The sequence below is a fragment of the Nerophis ophidion genome, linkage group LG27 (assembly GCF_033978795.1).
Source record: "Nerophis ophidion isolate RoL-2023_Sa linkage group LG27, RoL_Noph_v1.0, whole genome shotgun sequence".
Classification (NCBI taxonomy): Eukaryota; Metazoa; Chordata; class Actinopteri; order Syngnathiformes; family Syngnathidae; genus Nerophis; species Nerophis ophidion.
The window spans coordinates 35,209,856-35,230,715 of record NC_084637.1 but is presented as its reverse complement, the minus strand read 5'-3'; the positions used below and the strand labels follow the sequence as shown (position 1 = coordinate 35,230,715).

Here is a 20,860-nt window from a genome sequence, read left to right as displayed (position 1 = left end):
TTTTTATACAAAAGACTTAATGAACTCATCAACTCAAAGTATTTTTTTTCTGATAACACCAATTTGTTTTTGTCACACAAAAATCCTGGAATCCTTTAAACTATTGTCAATAGTGAATTAGTCATAGATAATTGGTTTAAATATAACAAATTAACCTTAAATATAAAAACAAATGTTATTATATTTTGTTTATATAAAAGTTGTATATATTTTTGATAAGTTACAGATTGAAATAAATGGTAGAGCAATTGAGAGAGTTGAGAGCACTACATTCTTTGGGAAATGCATAAATGGATTTAAAACATTTAAAGACCATATTGAATATTTAATTAATGAATTACCTAAGTATGTCTGTCTACTTGAGATTGAGGCACTTTCTTCCTCTGACACTGTTCTAATTCTGTATCAGACTCCATTTGAATCACATATAAATATTGCAATGTCATTAGGTGTAACACACATCCTAGTTATCTTAAAAAACTGGAAATTCTTTAGAAGAAAGTCATATGTATTATATATCATGGGCCAACTTTAACACTCCCACTCCCTCAGATCCTCTCTATTTGGGTACAAGCTCCTGAAGCTTACTGGGTGTAACAGATTCCACAGTGCTTGTATTATGTATAATGTGGTATATGGATTAAATTCTAGACTCTGCCGGTTCATTCCAGTGACCACTCCTTCTCGTGCTCATAACACTAGAAGTAAACCTTTAATAAGAGGGATAATCGTCATGTGAAGTCTACATGCTTTAATATAGCATGTAAATGCCCAGAGATCTGAAATGAGATTGTTAGCTCTATAAAAGAATCCCATTCTTTGAACATATTCAAAAAGTCTTTCAAGCAAAATGTATTGCTACCTTATGCTTAGTACATTTAGCACATCCTACATGGCTGACCATTTCACATTTGTCACATATTTTTGTCTTCTATTTTGAATAGTTATCAAAAATCAGCAAGATGCAACTTTTTAATCCATCCATCCATCCATCCATCATCTTCCGCTTATTTGAGGTCGGGTCGCGGGGGCAGCAGCCTAAGCAAAGAAGGCCAGACTTCCCTCTCCCCAGCCACTTGGTCCGGGGGATCGCGAGGCTTTCACAGGCCAGCTGGGAGACAGTTTTTCCCAACGTGTCCTGGGTCTTCCCTGTGGCCTCCTACCAGTCGAACGTGCCCTAAACACCTCACTAGGGAGGCGTTTGGGTTGCATCCTGACCAGATGCCCGAACCACCTCATCTGGCTCCTCTCCATGTGGAGGAGCAGCGGCTTTACTTTGAGTTCCTCCCGGATGGCAGAGTTTCTCACCCTATCTCTAAGGGAGAGACCCCGCCACCCGGTGGAGGACACTCAGTTGGGCCGCTTGTACCCGTGATCTTGTCCTTTCGGTCATAACCCAAAGCTCATGACCATAGGTGAGGATGGGAACATAGATGGAGCGGTAAATTGAGAGCTTTGCCTTCCGGCTCAGCTCCTTCTTCAGCACAACGGATCGATTCAGCGTCCGCATTACTGAAGACGCCGCACCGATCCACCTGTCCATCTCACCATCCACTCTTTCCTCACTCGTGAACAAGACTCTGATGTACTTGAACTCCTCCACTTTGAGCAAGATCTCCTCCCCAACCCGGAGATGGCACTCCACCCTTTTCCATAGACTCGGACTTGGAGGTGCTGATTCTCATCCCAGTCGGCTGCGAACCGATCCAGTGAGAGCTGAAGATCCTGGCCAGATGAAGCCATCTGGACCACATCATCTGCAAAAAGCAGAGACCTAATCCTGCAGCCACCAAACCAGATCTCCTCAACGCCCTGACTGCACCTAGGAGTTCTGTCCATAAAAGTTATGAACAGAATGGGTGACAAAGGGCAGCCTTGGCGGAGTCCAACCCTCGACTTACTGCCGGCGATGTGGACCAAGCTCTGACACTGATCATACAGGGAGCGGACCGCCACAATCAAGACAGTTCGTTACCCCATAAAGTACTCTCTAAAAACTCCGCACAGGACATCCCAGGATACACGGTCCAATGCCTTCTCCAAGTCCATTTTAATCAAATTTGACTAATAAGATGTTGAGACAAATAGAGTGGATTAAAAGCTTCCTTCTTTGTAAATGTAATCATTTTGGTAGGTTGGTAGGTAATTGTAAATGGTTATTGATTGGGTAGATTTTGAAATGTATTGTATTTTATATTGTATATTATATGATGATGTGTATTTTTACTTTGCAGAACACTCTTATATTAACAAAAATAACTACTGTAATACAACAATTACGTCTCTGAATAAATAAATTGACCGTCTGAAGACTCTGCTTTGTCAAACACCCACCAACACCCCCCTCTCCCCTTGCACGCCCCGCCAAAACCTTAAACCTATTTGAAACATGGACCATTCTCTTAGATCTAGCCGCAATTCTCCTCTCTTGTCGTTCATATGTGTGTTTGTTACACTGGTCCGGACCAAATATTGAGTGGTTTGTTTGTGTTCACACCCGTAAAAAACACGACACGAGGACAATCGCGTCTTTACGTAACAAAATTCAAATATCCATCCTTTTTTTACCGCTTGTATTCCTGACAAAATATGGAGGGTTTGTTAGGTTGAATGAGATAGTGGTTTTGAGGAGATGTTGGTATTTTGTTGTTTCTTAACACTGTTTCTGTACTGTTATCCATGCATTGTCTACAAGTGATTGAAAAGACTTGACGTGTTCAAGTTGCTAGTAACAACTTGTGGTGGCATGTTTTGTAGATTACCATTGTTCCGTTGGTGTCTGACTTTTAAACAAATTCCAACCAAAACCAAAAAAGGAGGTCATGTTCCCTCTTTTGGCACAAGTTCCTCTTCAGGCTTTTTGGTTTAACTTTCAGAGTGATCGCCGTCCGCGTCTGTTACATGACTTCTGTTACATGACTTCTGTTACATGACTTCCATGACTTCTGTTACATGACTTCCATGACTTCTGTTACATGACTTCCATGACTTCTGTTACATGACTTCCATGACTTCTGTTACATGACTTCCATGACTTCTTTTACATGACTTCCATGACTTCTGTTACATGACTTCCATGACTTCTGTTACATGACTTCCATGACTTCTGTTACATGACTTCCATGACTTCTGTTACATGACTTCCATGACTTCTGTTACATGACTTCCATGACTTCTGTTACATGACTTCCATGACTTCTGTTACATGTCTTCCATGACTTCTGTTACATGACTTCCATGACTTCTGTTACATGACTTCCATGACTTCTGTTACATGACTTCCATGACTTCTGTTACATGACTTCCATGACTTCTGTTACATGACTTCTGTTACATGTCTTCCATGACTTCTGTTACATGTCTTCCATGACTTCTTTTACATGACTTCCATGACTTCTGTTACATGACTTCCATGACTTCTGTTACATGACTTCCATGACTTCTGTTACATGACTTCCATGACTTCTGTTACATGACTTCCATGACTTCTGTTACATGACTTCCATGACTTCTGTTACATGACTTCCATGACTTCTTTTACATGACTTCCATGACTTCTGTTACATGACTTCCATGACTTCTGTTACATGACTTCCATGACTTCTGTTACATGACTTCCATGACTTCTGTTACATGACTTCCATGACTTCTGTTACATGACTTCCATGACTTCTGTTACATGTCTTCCATGACTTCTGTTACATGACTTCCATGACTTCTGTTACATGACTTCCATGACTTCTTTTACATGACTTCCATGACTTCTGTTACATGACTTCCATGACTTCTGTTACATGACTTCCATGACTTCTGTTACATGACTTCCATGACTTCTGTTACATGTCTTCCATGACTTCTGTTACATGACTTCCATGACTTCTGTTACATGACTTCTGTTACATGTCTTCCATGACTTCTGTTACATGACTTCCATGCTCCTGCCGGTTTTCGCACGCCTTAATTTATCAGCGGCGTAAAGTTGTTAGGTGACGTAAAGCAGCAGCATTAGCCACAGCCCAGGCGTTACAATTACCATATGGGTCATACATTTATTGACAATTATATCGTACAATAAAACGTGTTTGTCGCACTATGTTAAATATCCTAGTATCACAGAACTATTGACATGTATATCAAACAAAATGACGCAGATGCACTCTGCCCTTTGAGGGTTCTCTGTGAACTGAGGACCCAGTTCAAAGTGTTACTTTAAGTAATTGTCCAGACATGGCTTAAGCTTTACGAGTCCCACCGGATAACAAAGTGTGAACCTTGATGAGCACAAATTATTTGTTTATTAATGGAAGTGCTGTCAATTTTTTCTACTTCTCACTTCTTATTTCCGTTTTATCAGCTTTCATTCTTGTTAACCACCACAGAGGAAACACTCAGTTCAGTGTGTGGGAGTGCGTGCACATGTGTTTAAGGCAGGAAGTCACAATTGTCAGAAGTCAGCACTTTCTTCCCCATGGCCTCAGCTGCTCTTGTTTGTGCTGCCAGCATTGCTCATTAACCAAGAATAGCCAATGACTTTACTCCCCTCCCTGACCTACTAGCGCAAAGCCGTTAAAGGTGGGCTCTGCTCTTCTCTGGTTTCCTTAGTTTACCTAACTCAGCTCAAGGATGCCAAAACATTCCTTGCATAGAACAGACATTCCATTCCCCCCCCCGAGAGCGCTTTTAGGAATATTGTCTCTGAACTAAGGAAAAAACACATGGTCTATCTGTCTGGTGTACATGTTGTCCTGTACTGCAATACAGTATATGTTTTGCCACCAAACGGATATACACACACAAACACATTGGTCTGTCTTGGAGTCAAATAGTTTTAGCTAGTATTTGCTTGTAAAGCTCTATGTAATGTAACAGTTGACATCTTATGAAATGGGAGAAGTGCAGATATAAGGTCTGAAATGTCTTTTTTAGATCAATGTTCGTGTGACCACCATGGATGCAGAGTTGGAGTTTGCCATTCAGCCAAACACCACTGGAAAGCAGCTTTTTGATCAGGTCAGTATGAAAATGAAGTATTTTCCACATGTACAATGGTTCTGGTTTGAATCCTGTAGGCCTCAATAAATGAACAATTGCGATCATTCTGTCAACATCTTTTATCAGGTTGTAAAGACAGTGGGCTTACGGGAAGTTTGGTTCTTTGGCCTCCAATATGTGGACAGCAAGGGTTACATAACTTGGCTCAAACTCAATAAAAAGGTCAGTGTCCCTTTGCTTTATTATAACACTACAATGAAAAATGCCATCTTTCTTAGGCTATATCTGCGTCAGTCTCGTTTCTTCAGCACTTCATAGCCGGATGATGTTTTTGTTGTCCAGGTTACCCAGCAAGATGTGAAGAAAGAGAACCCACTCCAGTTTAAGTTCAGAGCCAAGTTCTTCCCTGAGGATGTTTCAGAGGAGCTCATCCAGGAGATCACCCAAAGACTCTTTTTCCTTCAAGTAAGCTTGGATCTAATGAGGATTGGATCTCACCTGGACTGGTGGACTTCAGTTTGACCTTCAAGTGTACAAAGCAAAATGACAATTTCAGAGTCAAATCTGTCAATAGTTCTGTCAAGTGGTTCATTATGATTTTAAATGGACTTAATCTCTTTTTTTAATCCCACCTAAATACGAGACATTCTTAACTTGATATATTTTCATTTAAATTCATTACATTATTGTAACAGATATATAACTAAATACCGGTATAGACAAATGAAAGCGGCTTTATGAAATAGGACTTGAACCCCCAAAAAAATGTGATGACGCAATTAGAAATATAATGTGCTAAATATGACTAATCGCAGTTAAAGTGATAAATTGACAATCCCATTCATAATTATGCTTTTAGTTTGTTGAAGCATGAAGAAATTTAAAGCAACGTTGTATTTTCTTCAAGGTGAAAGAGGCCATCCTGAATGACGAGAACTACTGCCCCCCGGAAACAGCAGTGTTACTTGCCTCATACGCAGTGCAGGCCAAATATGGAGACTATGCCAAGGATCTTCACAAGCCTGGATATCTCACACACGACCGACTGCTGCCTCAGAGGTACACACCACATTTTTTAACATACGTGGTCCGCATTTTATCAGCTCATATTTTTGTGTTCATGCAGAGTCCTGGAGCAGCACAAACTAACCAAGGAGCAGTGGGAGGACAGAATCCAGACATGGCATGAAGAACACAGAGGAATGCTCAGGTGTGAGATCCAGATAAAAGAGCATGTGTGGTTTGTTTGGACTTGTTGTGTCATGTACAACAAGTAAATGTACAAGTTTGGGAACCAAAACATGTTTTTAGAGTGTTGAGCCAGTCCTATTGGAATGTGTGACTTTGTTGTGTACGTGTATGAATGCTACCTTTTCTTATCACCAGGGAGGACTCTATTATGGAGTATTTAAAAATTGCCCAGGACTTGGAGATGTACGGAGTCAACTACTTTGAAATCAAAAACAAAAAGGGCACACAGTTGTGGCTAGGCGTGGATGCCCTCGGTCTTAACATCTACGAGCACGAAGATAAGTGAGTGATGCGTTAGAATCCTTATTGAATGGCGACATAACATCTGACGTCTGTTGTGCATCCTCTGTTTGCAGGTTGACTCCAAAGATTGGCTTCCCCTGGAGTGAAATTCGAAACATCTCTTTCAACGACAAGAAGTTTGTTATCAAACCCATTGACAAGAAAGCACCCGTGAGTGTCTTGTGCACTTCTGTTCATTATTATAGTAATCTTGAAAAAATGGATACAATGCACAAACCGCAGAATTATCAGCAGCATCACATAAAGTAAGCAGTGCGTGTCCCGCAGGACTTTGTGTTTTACGCTCCTCGACTACGCATCAACAAACGCATCTTGGCCTTGTGTATGGGTAACCATGAGCTGTACATGAGGAGGAGAAAGCCTGACACCATTGAGGTGCAGCAGATGAAGGCTCAGGCTCGAGAGGAGAAGCACCACAAGCAGATGGAGAGGTATTTAAATGTACAGTTGAACAGATTGCCTGAATGAGTAGCTGCTGTTAAAAATATATTCATCAATAGAGGGAAGGAAGGGTCTACGGCTGTACCGTCTGGAGGTGATGTCGATATCGATATAAATAAGAACAAGTATCAGATTATATCGGCTTTCATCTAAATTCTCCGCGTGTTAACTTGTGCAAAGCTGGACATCTAGTTAACATCTATAAAGGTCCTCCAATAAGCACACAAGGATTGGTCTTGTATTTCAGTGAAGTTATTTATAAAAAATAAAATGGTAACTAAGAGGCTACTAGGAGCTAGCAGCTACACAACAACTAAGCACACAGGTTAGACATACGTAATCCGTGTTGTAAATTGGAAAATATTGCAGTCTAAAACACAATGTGCATGCTTTAAATAATTATAGTTGCATAGGCATTAAGTATTCAAGGCAGAAACATATTAGAAAGTAAATGATTAGGAATAATGAATTTGAAATCAAATTTTCACACTGATTTTCCTAATATAATGAACATTTGTGATTTCATTGTTGTGTGCGTGTGTGTGTGTGTGTGTGTGTGAGTGTTTTATTTTGGCCATAATCTTGCAACCCTAGTAGAAAGTATCCAGTAAGAAATGTGTCTGCATTATTCAATTTACTGTATCAGAAACTTGTTCTAATTAATTGTTGTGGCAACTAGGTGTCGCCAAAAACTATTACTCTTCACTTCAACTTCAAAACAGCATTAGTCCTGATAGTTGTTAATACATAGGTTAGTATATTTTACTCTGATTGTTTTGTGAGTAATTTCATAGTTAATAATAAATAGGTTAGTATTTTTTCCACTGATTATTGTTTTGTGGGTAATTTCAGTTGATCATTTTCACATTCCACAACAAATAAGTGTATGTGATTTGTGTTGTTATTGTATCAAATCAATATAGGTATCGACCAATATGCAGTGTTGTAATATTAGTATGGAATCAGAAGTGAAAATGTTGTAGTCGGACAGCTAGTCCAGTCCATATCCTGTAGTCAGTGGGCGTGATGCTGGCTACTCCGGACACAGAAGACGAGGATGTGTCTTTGTAAAAAGTGTCAACTGTGTCAGGGCCCAACTGGAGAACGAGAAAAAGAAGCGAGAGGCTGCAGAGAAGGAGAAAGAGAAGATCGAGCGTGAAAAGGACGAACTTATGGAGAGGCTGAGACAAATTGAAGAGCAGACAATGAGAGCACAAAAAGGTACTTACGTTTTCCTGGGGTCTATTTTTATTTTCTTTCACAGCATGAAAGCATGCAATCGTTGAACAATTGTCAACAAGTTGGGATGCTGTTATTTACACGTCATCAACATTGATGGAAGATTTTCCACAGGAGTGCAGTATATTTATGGTGGTGGGCAGTTAGCTGCTATATTACTTTTTAATTTGCATAATTGACCATGATGCATGTGCATGTCATTTTTATGGATGCTGTGATAGACATAATGAGCAAAAACTTGAAAAGTTATTTCTTTATGTCACCATCAAAAGGGCTTTTAGGCAACGGTAACACGGCAGGGTATGACACCCAATTCAGATTTTTCGTTAAATCCGACCGATCATTTTATGTATTCGTTCACATTACTAAAAAATAAATGTGACCTTGATGTATGTTTAAGACTGATGCACATGTGCACAAAACATGACGTCTCACTTGGAGCCATTTTTACATTTTCATGTAGCTGTCAGTCCTGGCACACTTTTGGCAATTTCAAGGAGTTTGTGCAACCAGCGTCTGCATTTCTTATTTCACGTAGGAGATTAAGGAAGAGGACAAACATTTAACAATGGTAGTTTGTGGGGCAGTGGTGCACTTGTTGCAATGTCTGTACTGAGGTGTGTTTGGGCTCGGAGACAGAGTGGTGAGACCTTGACGGAAGTCCTCCCGTATTTTCATCACTTGTAAATAGGGATGGGTACCGATTCACACAAAAAAAATAATCAACCTTTTGTTGCACAAGCAGTCACGATGCAGACTCGATACCGGCTCAAACACACTAGGAAACAAGCACTCAAGCAGCACTTAAGCGGTCTATGCCAACAAACCAAGCTTACTTGATGAAGAACGCTCAGACGTCTAGTGAGGCTTCATTTATTTAAATATGATAGATCCATGCTAATGTATATTGGATGCGACACATATGTTCTACTGCTTAGCAACAGTGTTTTTGCATGGCAGTTTCAACACTTACATTTGTAGTTTAAAAGTACAGCTAAGATAAACAGGACAATCAAAACAGCTTACAGTACAAACACTTCGGAGGGCTAAACAAAAGGCAAGACTGGCACATTCTGCAGTAGCCCATATATTACTGTGTACTACTGCCATCTAACGTCTTGGAAATGTAACTGCATGCAAAGTCTACTATGTAATACATGCAAACACTCAAAAACGTTATAAAACAAGATATACTAGATGACTGTTATTATAATCAGCTCAATTTCAATGTTGCATAAAAACATTAGAGTTTACTAATAATTGATTAAAATTTAAAAAACGCATGAACACACACAAGTACCTAAAATTGGTAGCGTTGAGTACCTGAATTCCCAGGTACCAGAGGTTGTACAGCCCACCTCCGAAATGCTTTGTCTGTGAGGAATACTGCTAGATGGGACTATTATTGATTTAAATGTGAAAGGTACTCATCTCTACTTCTATAATATATTTTCACCAAAGACTGTTTTCTGCTTTATTGTCCTGTCTTTACTTTTTTGTCTATCTATTTTTGCGAAGAGTTTTAACTTTCTGCTCCGGACTGTGGGGCAGCACGGTGGAACATTGGTTAGTGCGTGTGCCTCCCAATAAGTTTCGGGGTCTTTGTGTGGAGTTTGCATGTTCTGGTCATGACAGCATGGGTTCCCTCAGAGTACTCCGGCTTCCTCCCACCTCCAAAGACATGCACCTGGGGATAGGCCCCTCCCACCTCCAAAGACATTCACCTGGGGATAGGTTGATTGGCAACACTAAATTGGCTGCGATGAGGTGGCGACTTGTCCAGGGTGTACGCCCCCCTTCTGCCTGGATGCAGCTGGGATAGGCACCAGACAAGCAGTAGAAAATGGGTGGACTTCAAACTGCAGGCCACATATCTCATTTATATCCACATACGTAAGAGGACCAGGCATGGATTTAAAATAAAAAGAAGGTATTGTGGCGTTCAAAACATTATCATTTTTCCTGCACTGTGAGCGTAGTCGTAAGAAGGAGCAATGGACCCACAGCAACGCCTACTCAGTGAGAAGAGAGATATGTGCTGTCATATTAAAGGTGTTCAATGACACTTGAAAAGGATGCTGGATTTGTCGCTGCTCGCTAAATATATTGGCAAAGTTGCCAAGTTGACAAAACATCCTTCCTGCAATGTTGTCTTGTTCTCAGGCAGACCAGCTGTGTTAAGCAGCTGAGTAACAATGCATTTATTTGTGGCGGGTTTCTACATTTGCAATTAAATATTTCAAATGTTGAAAATCATCCATTAACTATTTCTTGCAAATGTGTGTGTGTGTGTGTGTTCTCAGAGCTAGAGGAGCAGACTCGTCGGGCCTTGGAGTTGGAGCAAGAGCGGAAGAAAGCACGAGAAGAGGCCGAAAAGTTGGAGAAGGAAAGACAAGCCGCTGAGGAGGCTAAAAGCGAGTTGGCCAAACAGGCTGCGGACCAGCAGAAGAACCAAGAACAACTGGTGTGTGCTTCTTCCAGACTCTTCTTTCTTTCTTACTGAAGAAACACAAAGACACGTGACTCTTTTCATTTCAGGCTGCTGAGCTTGCCGAGTTTACAGCCAAGATCGCTCTCCTTGAGGACGCCAAGAAGAAGAAAGAAGATGAAGCCACAGAATGGCAGCACAAGGTGCAGCCCACCTTACTTACTGAATACACACACACACACACACACACACACACACACACACACACACAACTGCATGGCCTTACTTCTTGTCTTCTTTCACAGGCTCTGTCAGCCCAGGAGGATCTGGAGAAGACCAAAGAGGAGCTGAAGACGGCCATAACCCCAATGCCAACCCCTCTGGGCGGCCACGCTGAGAGCGAGCATGACGAGCAGGATGAGAACCACGCCGAAGCGAGTGCCGAGCTTTCCAACGAGGGCGTCAGTCAGCTGGATCTGCGCAGTGAGGAGGCTCGCGTCACTGAAGCACAGAAGAACGAGCGGGTCAAGAAGCAGCTACAGGTATCCACTCTTAATACAGTCTACAAAGGTGGAGCTCCAAAGTCATCTTATAAGTTCCAAAAATTGCCCACTTTAGTCAATGTCGACATATATGGTTAATCGCTTTTGTCGGAATTTCAGACTCCTGCCAAAGGTGTCATCATCGCTAAGCCTCGTGAAACTACAACTAAGCTAGGGCCTAGTTACACAGCTTTAAAACATGCACGCTTTGTCTTCCTGTTCAGTGCAAAATAAGATACTAACCTGGATTCTGCCACAGCAGACCTCGGGTACGCATTTTGCCAACTTGAGTTAGGAGTTGAGTGTGTGGTGGAGGCCTCAGCATATCAGCATAGCAGCATAGCAGCATAGCAGCATAGCAGCATAGCAGCATAGCAGCATAGCAGCATAGCAGCATAGCAGCATAGCAGCATAGCAGCATAGCAGCATAGCAGCATAGCAGCATAGCAGCATATCAACATATCAACATAGCAGCATATCAACATATCAACATATCAGCACATGCTACTTTGGCTCATTCCTGTCCTACCAACACAGCCCCAGCCCTTAAAGGCTGTATTGTAGTAATTCTCATTCAGGGGTAATACAGTCCACCTCTGACATCAGTTCTCTGGTTTCAGATCAACACTTGTTGTAAGGCATTGATTAGTTCCGGCTGAAGGTCGGCCACAACAACTAACACAATGCAACCAATGTTTTACACATTAGAAGAAAGATTTGCACATGTATTAAAACTTTATTTTAGCATGGCAGCTGTTAGATTAAATGTTGCCTTATAGTATGAAAACTGAAGAATCTGAATATAAATACACACATGGTAGAAACAATGTTAAGTGTCTTAATATTGTTTCTACCATGTGTGTGTATTCAGGTCAAAAAAATGTTTATTTACACCAAGTTTTGTAATGCAAGTAAATGTGCAAGCCATGGCTAGTTGGGTGTCGCTTAAAGGGGAACTGCACTTTTTTTTTTACAATTTTGCCTATCACTCACAATCACTTTGAGATACGAGAACAAATGCCTTTTTTTTAGGATTCTAAACATTGAAAAAATGTTAAGAATGTGTCATGCGGCTAACAGGAGTTGTCACCATTGTAGCCTTCAAAGCCCTCTTAAACCACTTCAAAACCCTCCAAGGTTTTATACACATGCAAGTATTTCATTAATGTAGGAACAGACACCTTCATAACAATACGTGGAATATTTACTGTAAATTACTTCTTTCCTAGGCTCATTTACCTCGGGAAACAAATCATGGCACACTTGATAATAGACAACAAAGATAGCTATATTTGGACAAATGAAGATTCACAAGCCTGTGTTTTCGAAGCTGAACATGCGGCTGATTAACTGCTGGTTGTAGAAGCGTAGGGAGCACCAAGAGAGGAAAGTTCGGAGCAGACGGAAGCCAAGAGAGTCAGGACTGGCATGACTTGGTGTTGTAAATACGGAGCTTGGAGCCAAGCTATGCCGAGAGAAATGGAGTGCTTACCCAAAATCAACTTTAAAATAAACGTCCCCAGCCAGCTTGACCAAACGGACAAATGTCCAACGAGTAAGTACCCACGATACATGCAGCACATCATGCTACATACTACATGTTACATTGAGCTAGCTGCGTACAAACAAAACATGAAATGTGAGCTAATTTTTACAGCTACTGTAATATGATTGTTCATGTTGTTCAGTCAGTCAGTTGTGTTGTGCATTACAAACTCGGAAGCCATTCAAGTGCTGACGCAGAAGCTAGCTTACGGCTCATGCCGTCGCCAGGCGATGTGTTAACAACAACAATGTGTTAATAACAACAACAATGTGTTGATAACAACAACAATGTGTTAATAACAACAACAATGTGTTAATAACAACAACAATGTGTTAATAACAACAACAATGTGTTAATAACAACAACAATGTGTTGATAACAACAACAATGTTGCCACAGCTTGATTATACAGTTTACGTATTGCAAATGAAGAATTGTGAATGCATGTTCAGAGTGATTTAGACACAGAATGTATTGTTCCCGTTAGCAGCATTGCTGGCCACCCAGAACCATACGATTATGACAAATTGCAATGCAAATATAACAAAACACGTGTTCTTGTCCCTTATAAGGATTGTGAACGATAGATGAAATTCCCCCCAAAAAGTGCTGTTCTCCTTTCATGGCGACCTCTGCTCACGTCAACATGAGTCTGCAACATAAACATGTTTGACGTGATGTACATGTTTAACATTATTTGCATCCAAAATAAACTCTGCTTCTTCTCGTCTTCTAAAGACTTTGAGTTCAGAGTTGGCGGAAGCCAGAGACGAAACCAAGAAGACCCAGAACGATGTCCTGCACGCCGAGAATGTCAAAGCGGGCCGAGACAAGTACAAAACGCTGCGTCAGATCCGACAAGGCAACACAAAGCAGCGCATCGATGAGTTTGAGTCCATGTGAATAGACCTCTTTGCCCCGCCCCCTACTTTTCTCCTCAACAGCCGCACTCTTTTTTTTAATGGACAATTGATGCCGCTGCCCTTTTCCTCCCCTCACACCCGAACCCAAGGTCATCCCCTGCTTGCCAAAGTTGGACTTCTCACGCCCTGCAGAAGAATTTCAATGTGGAAGTCAGATTAGGTGTGGGAAGACAGTGGAGGCAAAAAGACAAAATGACATCGCTTGCTTGAGCTTGTGAGCGCGTCTCCTTCAACATTGCCTGCCCTCTTTTTCTTTTAAGTTCTTTTGCTTTTTCTTTCATTTTATCGCTTGATTTTAGTTGCCTGCCCCAAATGATGAGGCTAAATGGAGTAAACCCGGCGATTAGGGAGTCTGCTTCCTTCAGGAATGTTGTATGGATTATTAAATGCCAGCAGTGTCGTGTCCTGCAGCTCACGTAGTCCAGGTCAACAAAGTTGAGTAGTATTTACGTTCAAACTGGATTTCTAGACTTTTGAAATATTTTTTGTTGGGAAAAGAGACACCTGGCCTGTCACCTGTCAGGTGTCGATGGAAGAATGTAGCAAAGGTGACAAAGGGAAAGTATGTTACACACACAGCTGGAAAGTCTTGCTCCTTGCACTCATCATGTCTGCAGCACTTTGTGTGGCAGCTGGCCGGGGAGCTCGGGAAACATCAAATCTACCTCTGGCATGTCCTTCCCCCCCCGCCCCCCAAAGAAGGAGGTGGCCTTAGACAAACAAGTTGTCCAAGATGGCCTAAGGCCACTGCATTGTATGGGATGTTTGCGTTTGGACCTGGTGTGTGTTCAAATGTTACCTGTTACAAAGAATGGGGAGGAATCCCTCTTAAGTCTCAATTCAAGTTGAACACCGTCCCTGCGCCTTGGATAAGGATGCATGTTTCAAATCAATTAACTTTGAAGATCGTTTCTTTACTTTTTATTGCACAGAGCAAAGCTTTCATGGTTGGATTTGTTACGCAAAACTGGACAGCTGGTGCAACTTAGGAATTTTTAATAGTCAAAGGGTTTTTAAAGCACTTTGCCTTCCCTTTGTTGAGGAAAATGTTTGCCAATCTTAGGTACAAATGGTAATGTGCTTCCAGGCCATTTTTTGAGTTCCGTTCCCAAAGCCTAAAGCGGCCCGCCTATGGTTAGCGTGCATCAGCTCCATCGTATGGAGGTTGGTTTATGAAAGGAGGCTGCAGTTCAATGTTTTTTGGCCTCTCCATGATGATGATATGTTCTGGCACCAGCTGTCACAGTGTGCCCTTATTCCTTTCAGAGTCAATATGTTTATGTTAGAAGATTGTAAGATATGGTTTGCTGGATCACCAATAAAATATTTTAAATTTCAGTAAAGCCCTAACCCTTCATTTTGCTATTTAGGAAAACAGTCGCAGCACTACTGGCTCCTAATATGAGAAGGGAAAGTGTATGGAAATATAATACTTGTAGTGCTATCTTGTACCCTTTTTGATTATAGGTGAGGCAGTTTTGTAGCCTTCATCTGGAATGTTTGAACGGAAGGATCATTTTGGCCCGATCAGAATGATTCTTGGTTCGGAGACGCAACAATGTATGGAACAATTATTAGCATTTATTCCAAATATTTTAAATGTTGAACTGTTCACCATAACAACAAATACAAATATATAGTCAGAATGTCCTTTTTGTTTGTAGGTCTGTGTCTTAGTGTCGTGTGTGTCTGTGACCCGGCCATCAGCTTGTTGGTTCTGGGTCAACCCGCCATCCAACTGTGGGAAAATCTGGAATTGTAAGATCCAGTCCAAGGAAGGAGAATCCAAATAAATCAAGGGAAGAAAAAAACTCGACCTGAAAAGGTCAGAATAATACAGCTTAATGCTTGCATTATAGTCTTTACAATAACTTCTAACAAAGCTTTCACTAAATATATATCACATTTCTAGTTGGACAGCATATTTATCAAATGATCTAACACTCTCAAACAACTGTCAAGTGTGTAAAGATGACATCAAAACAGAACAGCTGAAGCACTTCATACAATTAGGGCCATACATATTTGGACTTGGACACCATCGTCAGGATTCCAGCTCTGCACAACACAATGGAATTTAAATGAAACAAGATGTGCTTTAAGTGCAGACTTTGAGCTTTATTTTGAGGGTATTTACATCCCAATCAGGTGAAGAATGTAGGAATTACATCACATTTTGTATGTGCCTTCCACTTTCTAAGGGAGCAAAAATAACTGGACAAACGAACACAATCATAAATCAAATTGTCACTTTTTAATACTTTCTTGCAAATCCTTTGCAGTCAATGACAGCCTGAAGTGTGGAAGCCAGACCAGCCTCACCAGACGCTGGCTTTAGGGCTGGGCGATTTGGCCTTTTATTAATATCGGGATATTTTGAAGCCATATCACGATACACCATATATAGCTCCATATTTTAGCCTTGAATGAACACTTGATGCATATAATGACAGCAGTACGATGATTCTATGTGTCTACATTCAAACATTCTTCTTCATACTGCATTCATATATGCACATTTTAAACTTTCATGCAGAGAGGGTTACCACAACTAAAAGTGTATTTATTAAACAGTTATTAAGCAGCGGCACAAACATTCATGTCATTTCAAAACAAAGTGCAAGATTGTCAGAAACTTTTAAAAACAAGCCAAGAGTGCACTTTTGTGCATGATGTCACTAAGATGACATCAAAACATCATTCAATTAAAGAGCACTTTTTGCAGCGCTAAAGAGCCGCATGTGGGTTGCCAAACTCCACCTGAGACATTCACCGCGGTTTGCATAGTACAGTAAATAAACATCAATATGGACATGCGTAGTAGAGTAAATAAACATCAATATGGACATGCTTAGTACAGTAAATAAACATCAATATGGACATGCGTAGTACAGTAAATAAACATCAATATGGACATGCGTAGTACAGTAAATAAACATCAATATGGACATGCGTAGTACAGTAAATAAACATCAATATGGACATGCGTAGTACAGTAAATAAACATCAATATGGACATGCGTAGTACAGTAAATAAACATCAATATGGACATGCGTAGTACAGTAAATAAACATCAATATGGACATGCGTAGTACAGTAAATAAACATCAATATGGACATGCGTAGTACAGTAAATAAACATCAATATGGACATGCGTAGTACAGTAAATAAACATCAATATGGACATGCTTAGTACAGTAAATAAACATCAATATGGACAAGTAGCCATACCTGCAGTGACATTTCTACCTTTGACAAATGTTTCTGACACTTTCTATATGACGTTTCATGTAATTAAGAAGTTAATCAGCTACAAAGGTGAGTTCTTTTTCTTTTTTTTTACCAGGGCCTTTTGTGGCCCTAATTATTATATTTATCGTGGACTCGCTTTGCTCTTTAAATTATTACTCTACTAGACGAACACGCTGTACGGCGGGGGTCTCAAACTCAATTTACCTGGGGGCCACTGGACGCAGAGTCCAGGTGAGGCTGGGCCACAAGAAAGATTTCTTAAAAAAGATGTTGCATACTCAGCATGTCTAGTTGTATGATGAGGTTTCAAGTTGTATTCCTTGTGCACCTCAACTGTCTCTGTGCAGATAAGACACGTGGGGGAGCATCTGTGCTCAACAAAGACATATTGCATCTCCCACTTTTCCTGGAACCGTCTTTGCTCATCACTCACCTTTCTCTTCACTGCAGGCTTTGAAAAAGACATGTTTGGGGTTGTAGAATATATTTGTATTCAGCCCAGGCACGGAGGATGATGTTATATCCACAATGTGTGTCCTTCCCCTTTTCTTCCCTACAGCAACACGGCGGTAGGCAGATAATAAATAGCCGGGAAAGTGAGCGCAAAAAAGTGAGGGGTCCCAGAGTCATGTATAGAAATATATGTAGTGTTCATCGTGTGAGGCAATGCAAATTGAACAATTAAAAAATAATAATAATTATATGAATCGGTCCATGTTATCACTGACAGACAGGTGTCGCGGTGTGACTGCAGTCAGGCACGTTAAAAAAAAACCCGTCTCCATGGCAACGTCTCTGTTGCTTTCACTCATTTGCTGCTTTTCCACCAATGCAGGGGTAGGCAACCCAGAACGTTGAAAGAGCCATTTTGGAGCCAAATAACACAACGCTGTCAAGCGCCATTCATATAAAACTTGCAAGCCGCGCTAACATTAAACTTTCATATTAAGGTGGGGGCCGCATGTCTGAGACCCCAGTTGTAGGGGTTAGGGCTGACTGCAGCTTAGTGGGGGAGAAGGGTGTTGTAATGGTGTCCAAAGCACAGGAGAGACCCTGAGCTCTAAAGTTAAATATTGTTTTCCTTCCATCCCAATATGTAAGGTATAAAAAAAATGGTAATACAAAATTAATACAACTGAAAGTTTAATGGTGAAGTTGCTTGAATGAAATTAAGAATGTCTACGAGTACCAATAACCCCTATCAAAAATGCAAATGATTTCTTATCTGGATAGCGGGAAACCCAGCATGGAACATTTCACTCAACACAGACGTCAAAGCAGAACAACGACCAGAAGTAGATTTGGTTATCAGAGCTTGAATGGGAGCATAAAAGACAATGTCAACAAAAATGCAGTTCAACTACGTTTATAATGTATTGTTAACATTTGAAAAGTTATGTAAAGATGTGGGCTTCATGGTGGTAGAGGGGTTAGTGTGTCTGCCTCACAATACGAAGGTCCAACATCGTCCTGGGTTCAATCCCGGGCTCGGGATCTTTCTGTGTGGAGTTTGCATGTTCTCCCTGTGAATGTGGGGGTTCTACTCCGGCTTCCTCCCACCTCCAAAGACATGCACCTGGGGATAGGCCCCTCCCACTTCCAAAGACATGCACCTGGGGATAGGCCCCTCCCACCTCCAAAGACATGCACCTGGGGATAGGCCCCTCCCACTTCCAAAGACATGCACCTGGGGATAGGCCCCTCCCACCTCCAAAGACATGCACCTGGGGATAGGCCCCTCCCACTTCCAAAGACATGCACCTGGGGATAGGCCCCTCCCACCTCCAAAGACATGCACCTGGGGATAGGCCCCTCCCACCTCCAAAAACATGCACCTGGGGATAGGCCCCTCCCACCTCCAAAGACATGCACCTGGGGATAGGCCCCTCCCACCTCCAAAGACATGCACCTGGGGATAGGTTGATTGGCAACAATAAATGGTCCCTAGTGTGTGAATGTGAGTGTGAATGTTGTCTGTCTATCTGTGTTGGCCCTGCGATGAGGTGGCGACTTGTCCAGGGTGTACTGCGCTTTCCGCCCGATTGTAGCTGAGATAGGCACCAGCGCCCCCCGTGACCCCAAAGGGATTAAGCGGTAGGAAATGGATGGATGTAAAGATGTGTATTTACTAGAAATGACCCAGCAGGCTCAAGACATTGATACAAATGCATGTTGTTTGCCAAATGAGCAAATGTCAAAGGTCAGATCAAGGTCAGAAGCTAACATTGATTATTGTGGACAGAAGGCATGTTCCACCGTGTGGTTTCAGTATCTCAAAGTCAGAACTGAATTCAACAAGTTGTCAAAGTTGTTTTAATGTCTTCTGCCTGCTGGCAATCACATATGAACAAGAAACATTAAGACTACTTTGACAATTACAGTTCAGCTTGATCCAATATGTTCAATTGTCATGTGTTTGTATAGCAGGTCATGTCCCGCTCGTCGGGACCCAGGATGGACCGCTCGCCTGTATCGGTTGGGGACGTCTCTACGCTGCTGATTCGCTTGAGATGGTCTCCTGTGGACGGGACTCTGGCTGCTGTCTTGGATCCGCTTGAACTGAACTCTCGCGGCTGTGTTGGAGCCACTATGGACTGAACTTTCACAGTATCATGTTAGACCCGCTCCACATCCATTGCTTTCGGTCCCCTAGAGGGGGGGGGTTGCCCACATTTGAGGTCCTCTCCAAGGTTTCTCATAGTCAGCATTGTCACTGGCGTCCCACTGGATGTGAATTCTCCCTGCCCACTGGGTGTGAGTTTTCCTTGCCCTTTTGTGGGTTCTTCCGAGGATGTTGTAGTCGTAATGATTTGTGCAGTCCTTGGAGACATTTGTGATTTGGGGCTATATAAATAAACATTGATTGATTGATGTTTAAAAGAAAAGGTAAAGAAGTTGGTTGATTAGGTCCCAGTGGGAACAGAAAAGTGATGGATATCTCCTCCTGCAGTAAAGCTAATTCAAAACTATGACGCTTGAGCATTAATTAAAAAAAGGCAACAAAATACAATAAGGGCAAAAACTATGAAAACCCAAATGTTCTTTAGACATTATGGCTTTGTTGAAAAGGTTTGACAACAATATAAATTGAAGTAGTTGGTCCTGGACCACATCTTTGTGACGACTCAAGTCCTCATCAGCAAGTTGGTCCTGGACCACATCTTTGTGACGACTCAAGTCCTCATCAGCAAGTTGGTCCTGGACCACATCTTTGTGACGACTCAAGTCCTCATCAGCAAGTTGGTCCTGGACCACATCTTTGTGACGACTCAAGTCCTCATCAGCAAGTTGGTCCTGGACCACATCTTTGTGACGACTCAAGTCCTCATCAGCAAGTTGGTCCTGGACCACATCTTTGTGACGACTCAAGTCCTCATCAGCAAGTTGGTCCTGGACCACATCTTTGTGACGACTCAAGTCCTCATCAGCAAGTTGGTCCTGGACCACATCTTTGTGACGAGTCAAGTCCTCATCAGCAAGTTGGTCCTGGACCACATCTTTGTGACGACTCAAGTCCTCATCAGCAAGTTGGTCCTGGACCACATCTTTGTGACGACTCAAGTCCTCATCAGCAAGTTGGTCCTGGACCACATCTTTGTGACGACTCAAGTCCTCATCAGCAAGTTGGTCCTGGACCACATCTTTGTGACGACTCAAGTCCTCATCAGCAAGTTGGTCCTGGACCACATCTTTGTGACGACTCAAGTCCTCATCAGCAAGTTGGTCCTGGACCACATCTTTGTGACGACTCAAGTCCTCATCAGCAAGTTGGTCCTGGACCACATCTTTGTGACGACTCCAGTCCTCATCAGCAAGTTGGTCCTGGACCACATCTTTGTGACGACTCAAGTCCTCATCAGCAAGTTGGTCCTGGACCACATCTTTGTGACGACTCAAGTCCTCATCAGCAAGTTGGTCCTGGACCACATCTTTGTGACGAC

At 41.8% G+C, this 20,860-nt stretch overlaps 1 protein-coding gene across 6 annotated transcripts in view; it reads left to right on the top strand.

Moving 5' to 3' along the window:
- The window catches only part of LOC133544443 (radixin), a 37,361-nt gene extending 22,353 nt beyond the window's left edge, over nucleotides 1-15,008 (top strand). For 5 of the 6 annotated variants that reach the window (XM_061889753.1, XM_061889758.1, XM_061889757.1 and 2 more), the window contains exons 3-15: nucleotides 4,927-5,010; nucleotides 5,119-5,214; nucleotides 5,335-5,457; nucleotides 5,900-6,051; nucleotides 6,119-6,202; nucleotides 6,379-6,525; nucleotides 6,600-6,696; nucleotides 6,814-6,977; nucleotides 8,078-8,208; nucleotides 10,530-10,690; nucleotides 10,765-10,857; nucleotides 10,960-11,196; nucleotides 13,481-15,008. In XM_061889753.1, the coding sequence (XP_061745737.1) occupies nucleotides 4,927-5,010; nucleotides 5,119-5,214; nucleotides 5,335-5,457; nucleotides 5,900-6,051; nucleotides 6,119-6,202; nucleotides 6,379-6,525; nucleotides 6,600-6,696; nucleotides 6,814-6,977; nucleotides 8,078-8,208; nucleotides 10,530-10,690; nucleotides 10,765-10,857; nucleotides 10,960-11,196; nucleotides 13,481-13,645 (1,734 nt within the window). In that variant the 3' untranslated portion in view covers nucleotides 13,646-15,008. Of the gene's footprint in view, nucleotides 1-4,926; nucleotides 5,011-5,118; nucleotides 5,215-5,334; nucleotides 5,458-5,899; nucleotides 6,052-6,118; nucleotides 6,203-6,378; nucleotides 6,526-6,599; nucleotides 6,697-6,813; nucleotides 6,978-8,077; nucleotides 8,209-10,529; nucleotides 10,691-10,764; nucleotides 10,858-10,959; nucleotides 11,197-13,480 lie in introns of those variants that run through there. The other variant, XM_061889759.1, reaches the window with a different exon arrangement.
- The last annotated feature ends 5,852 nt before the right edge of the window (nucleotides 15,009-20,860 follow it).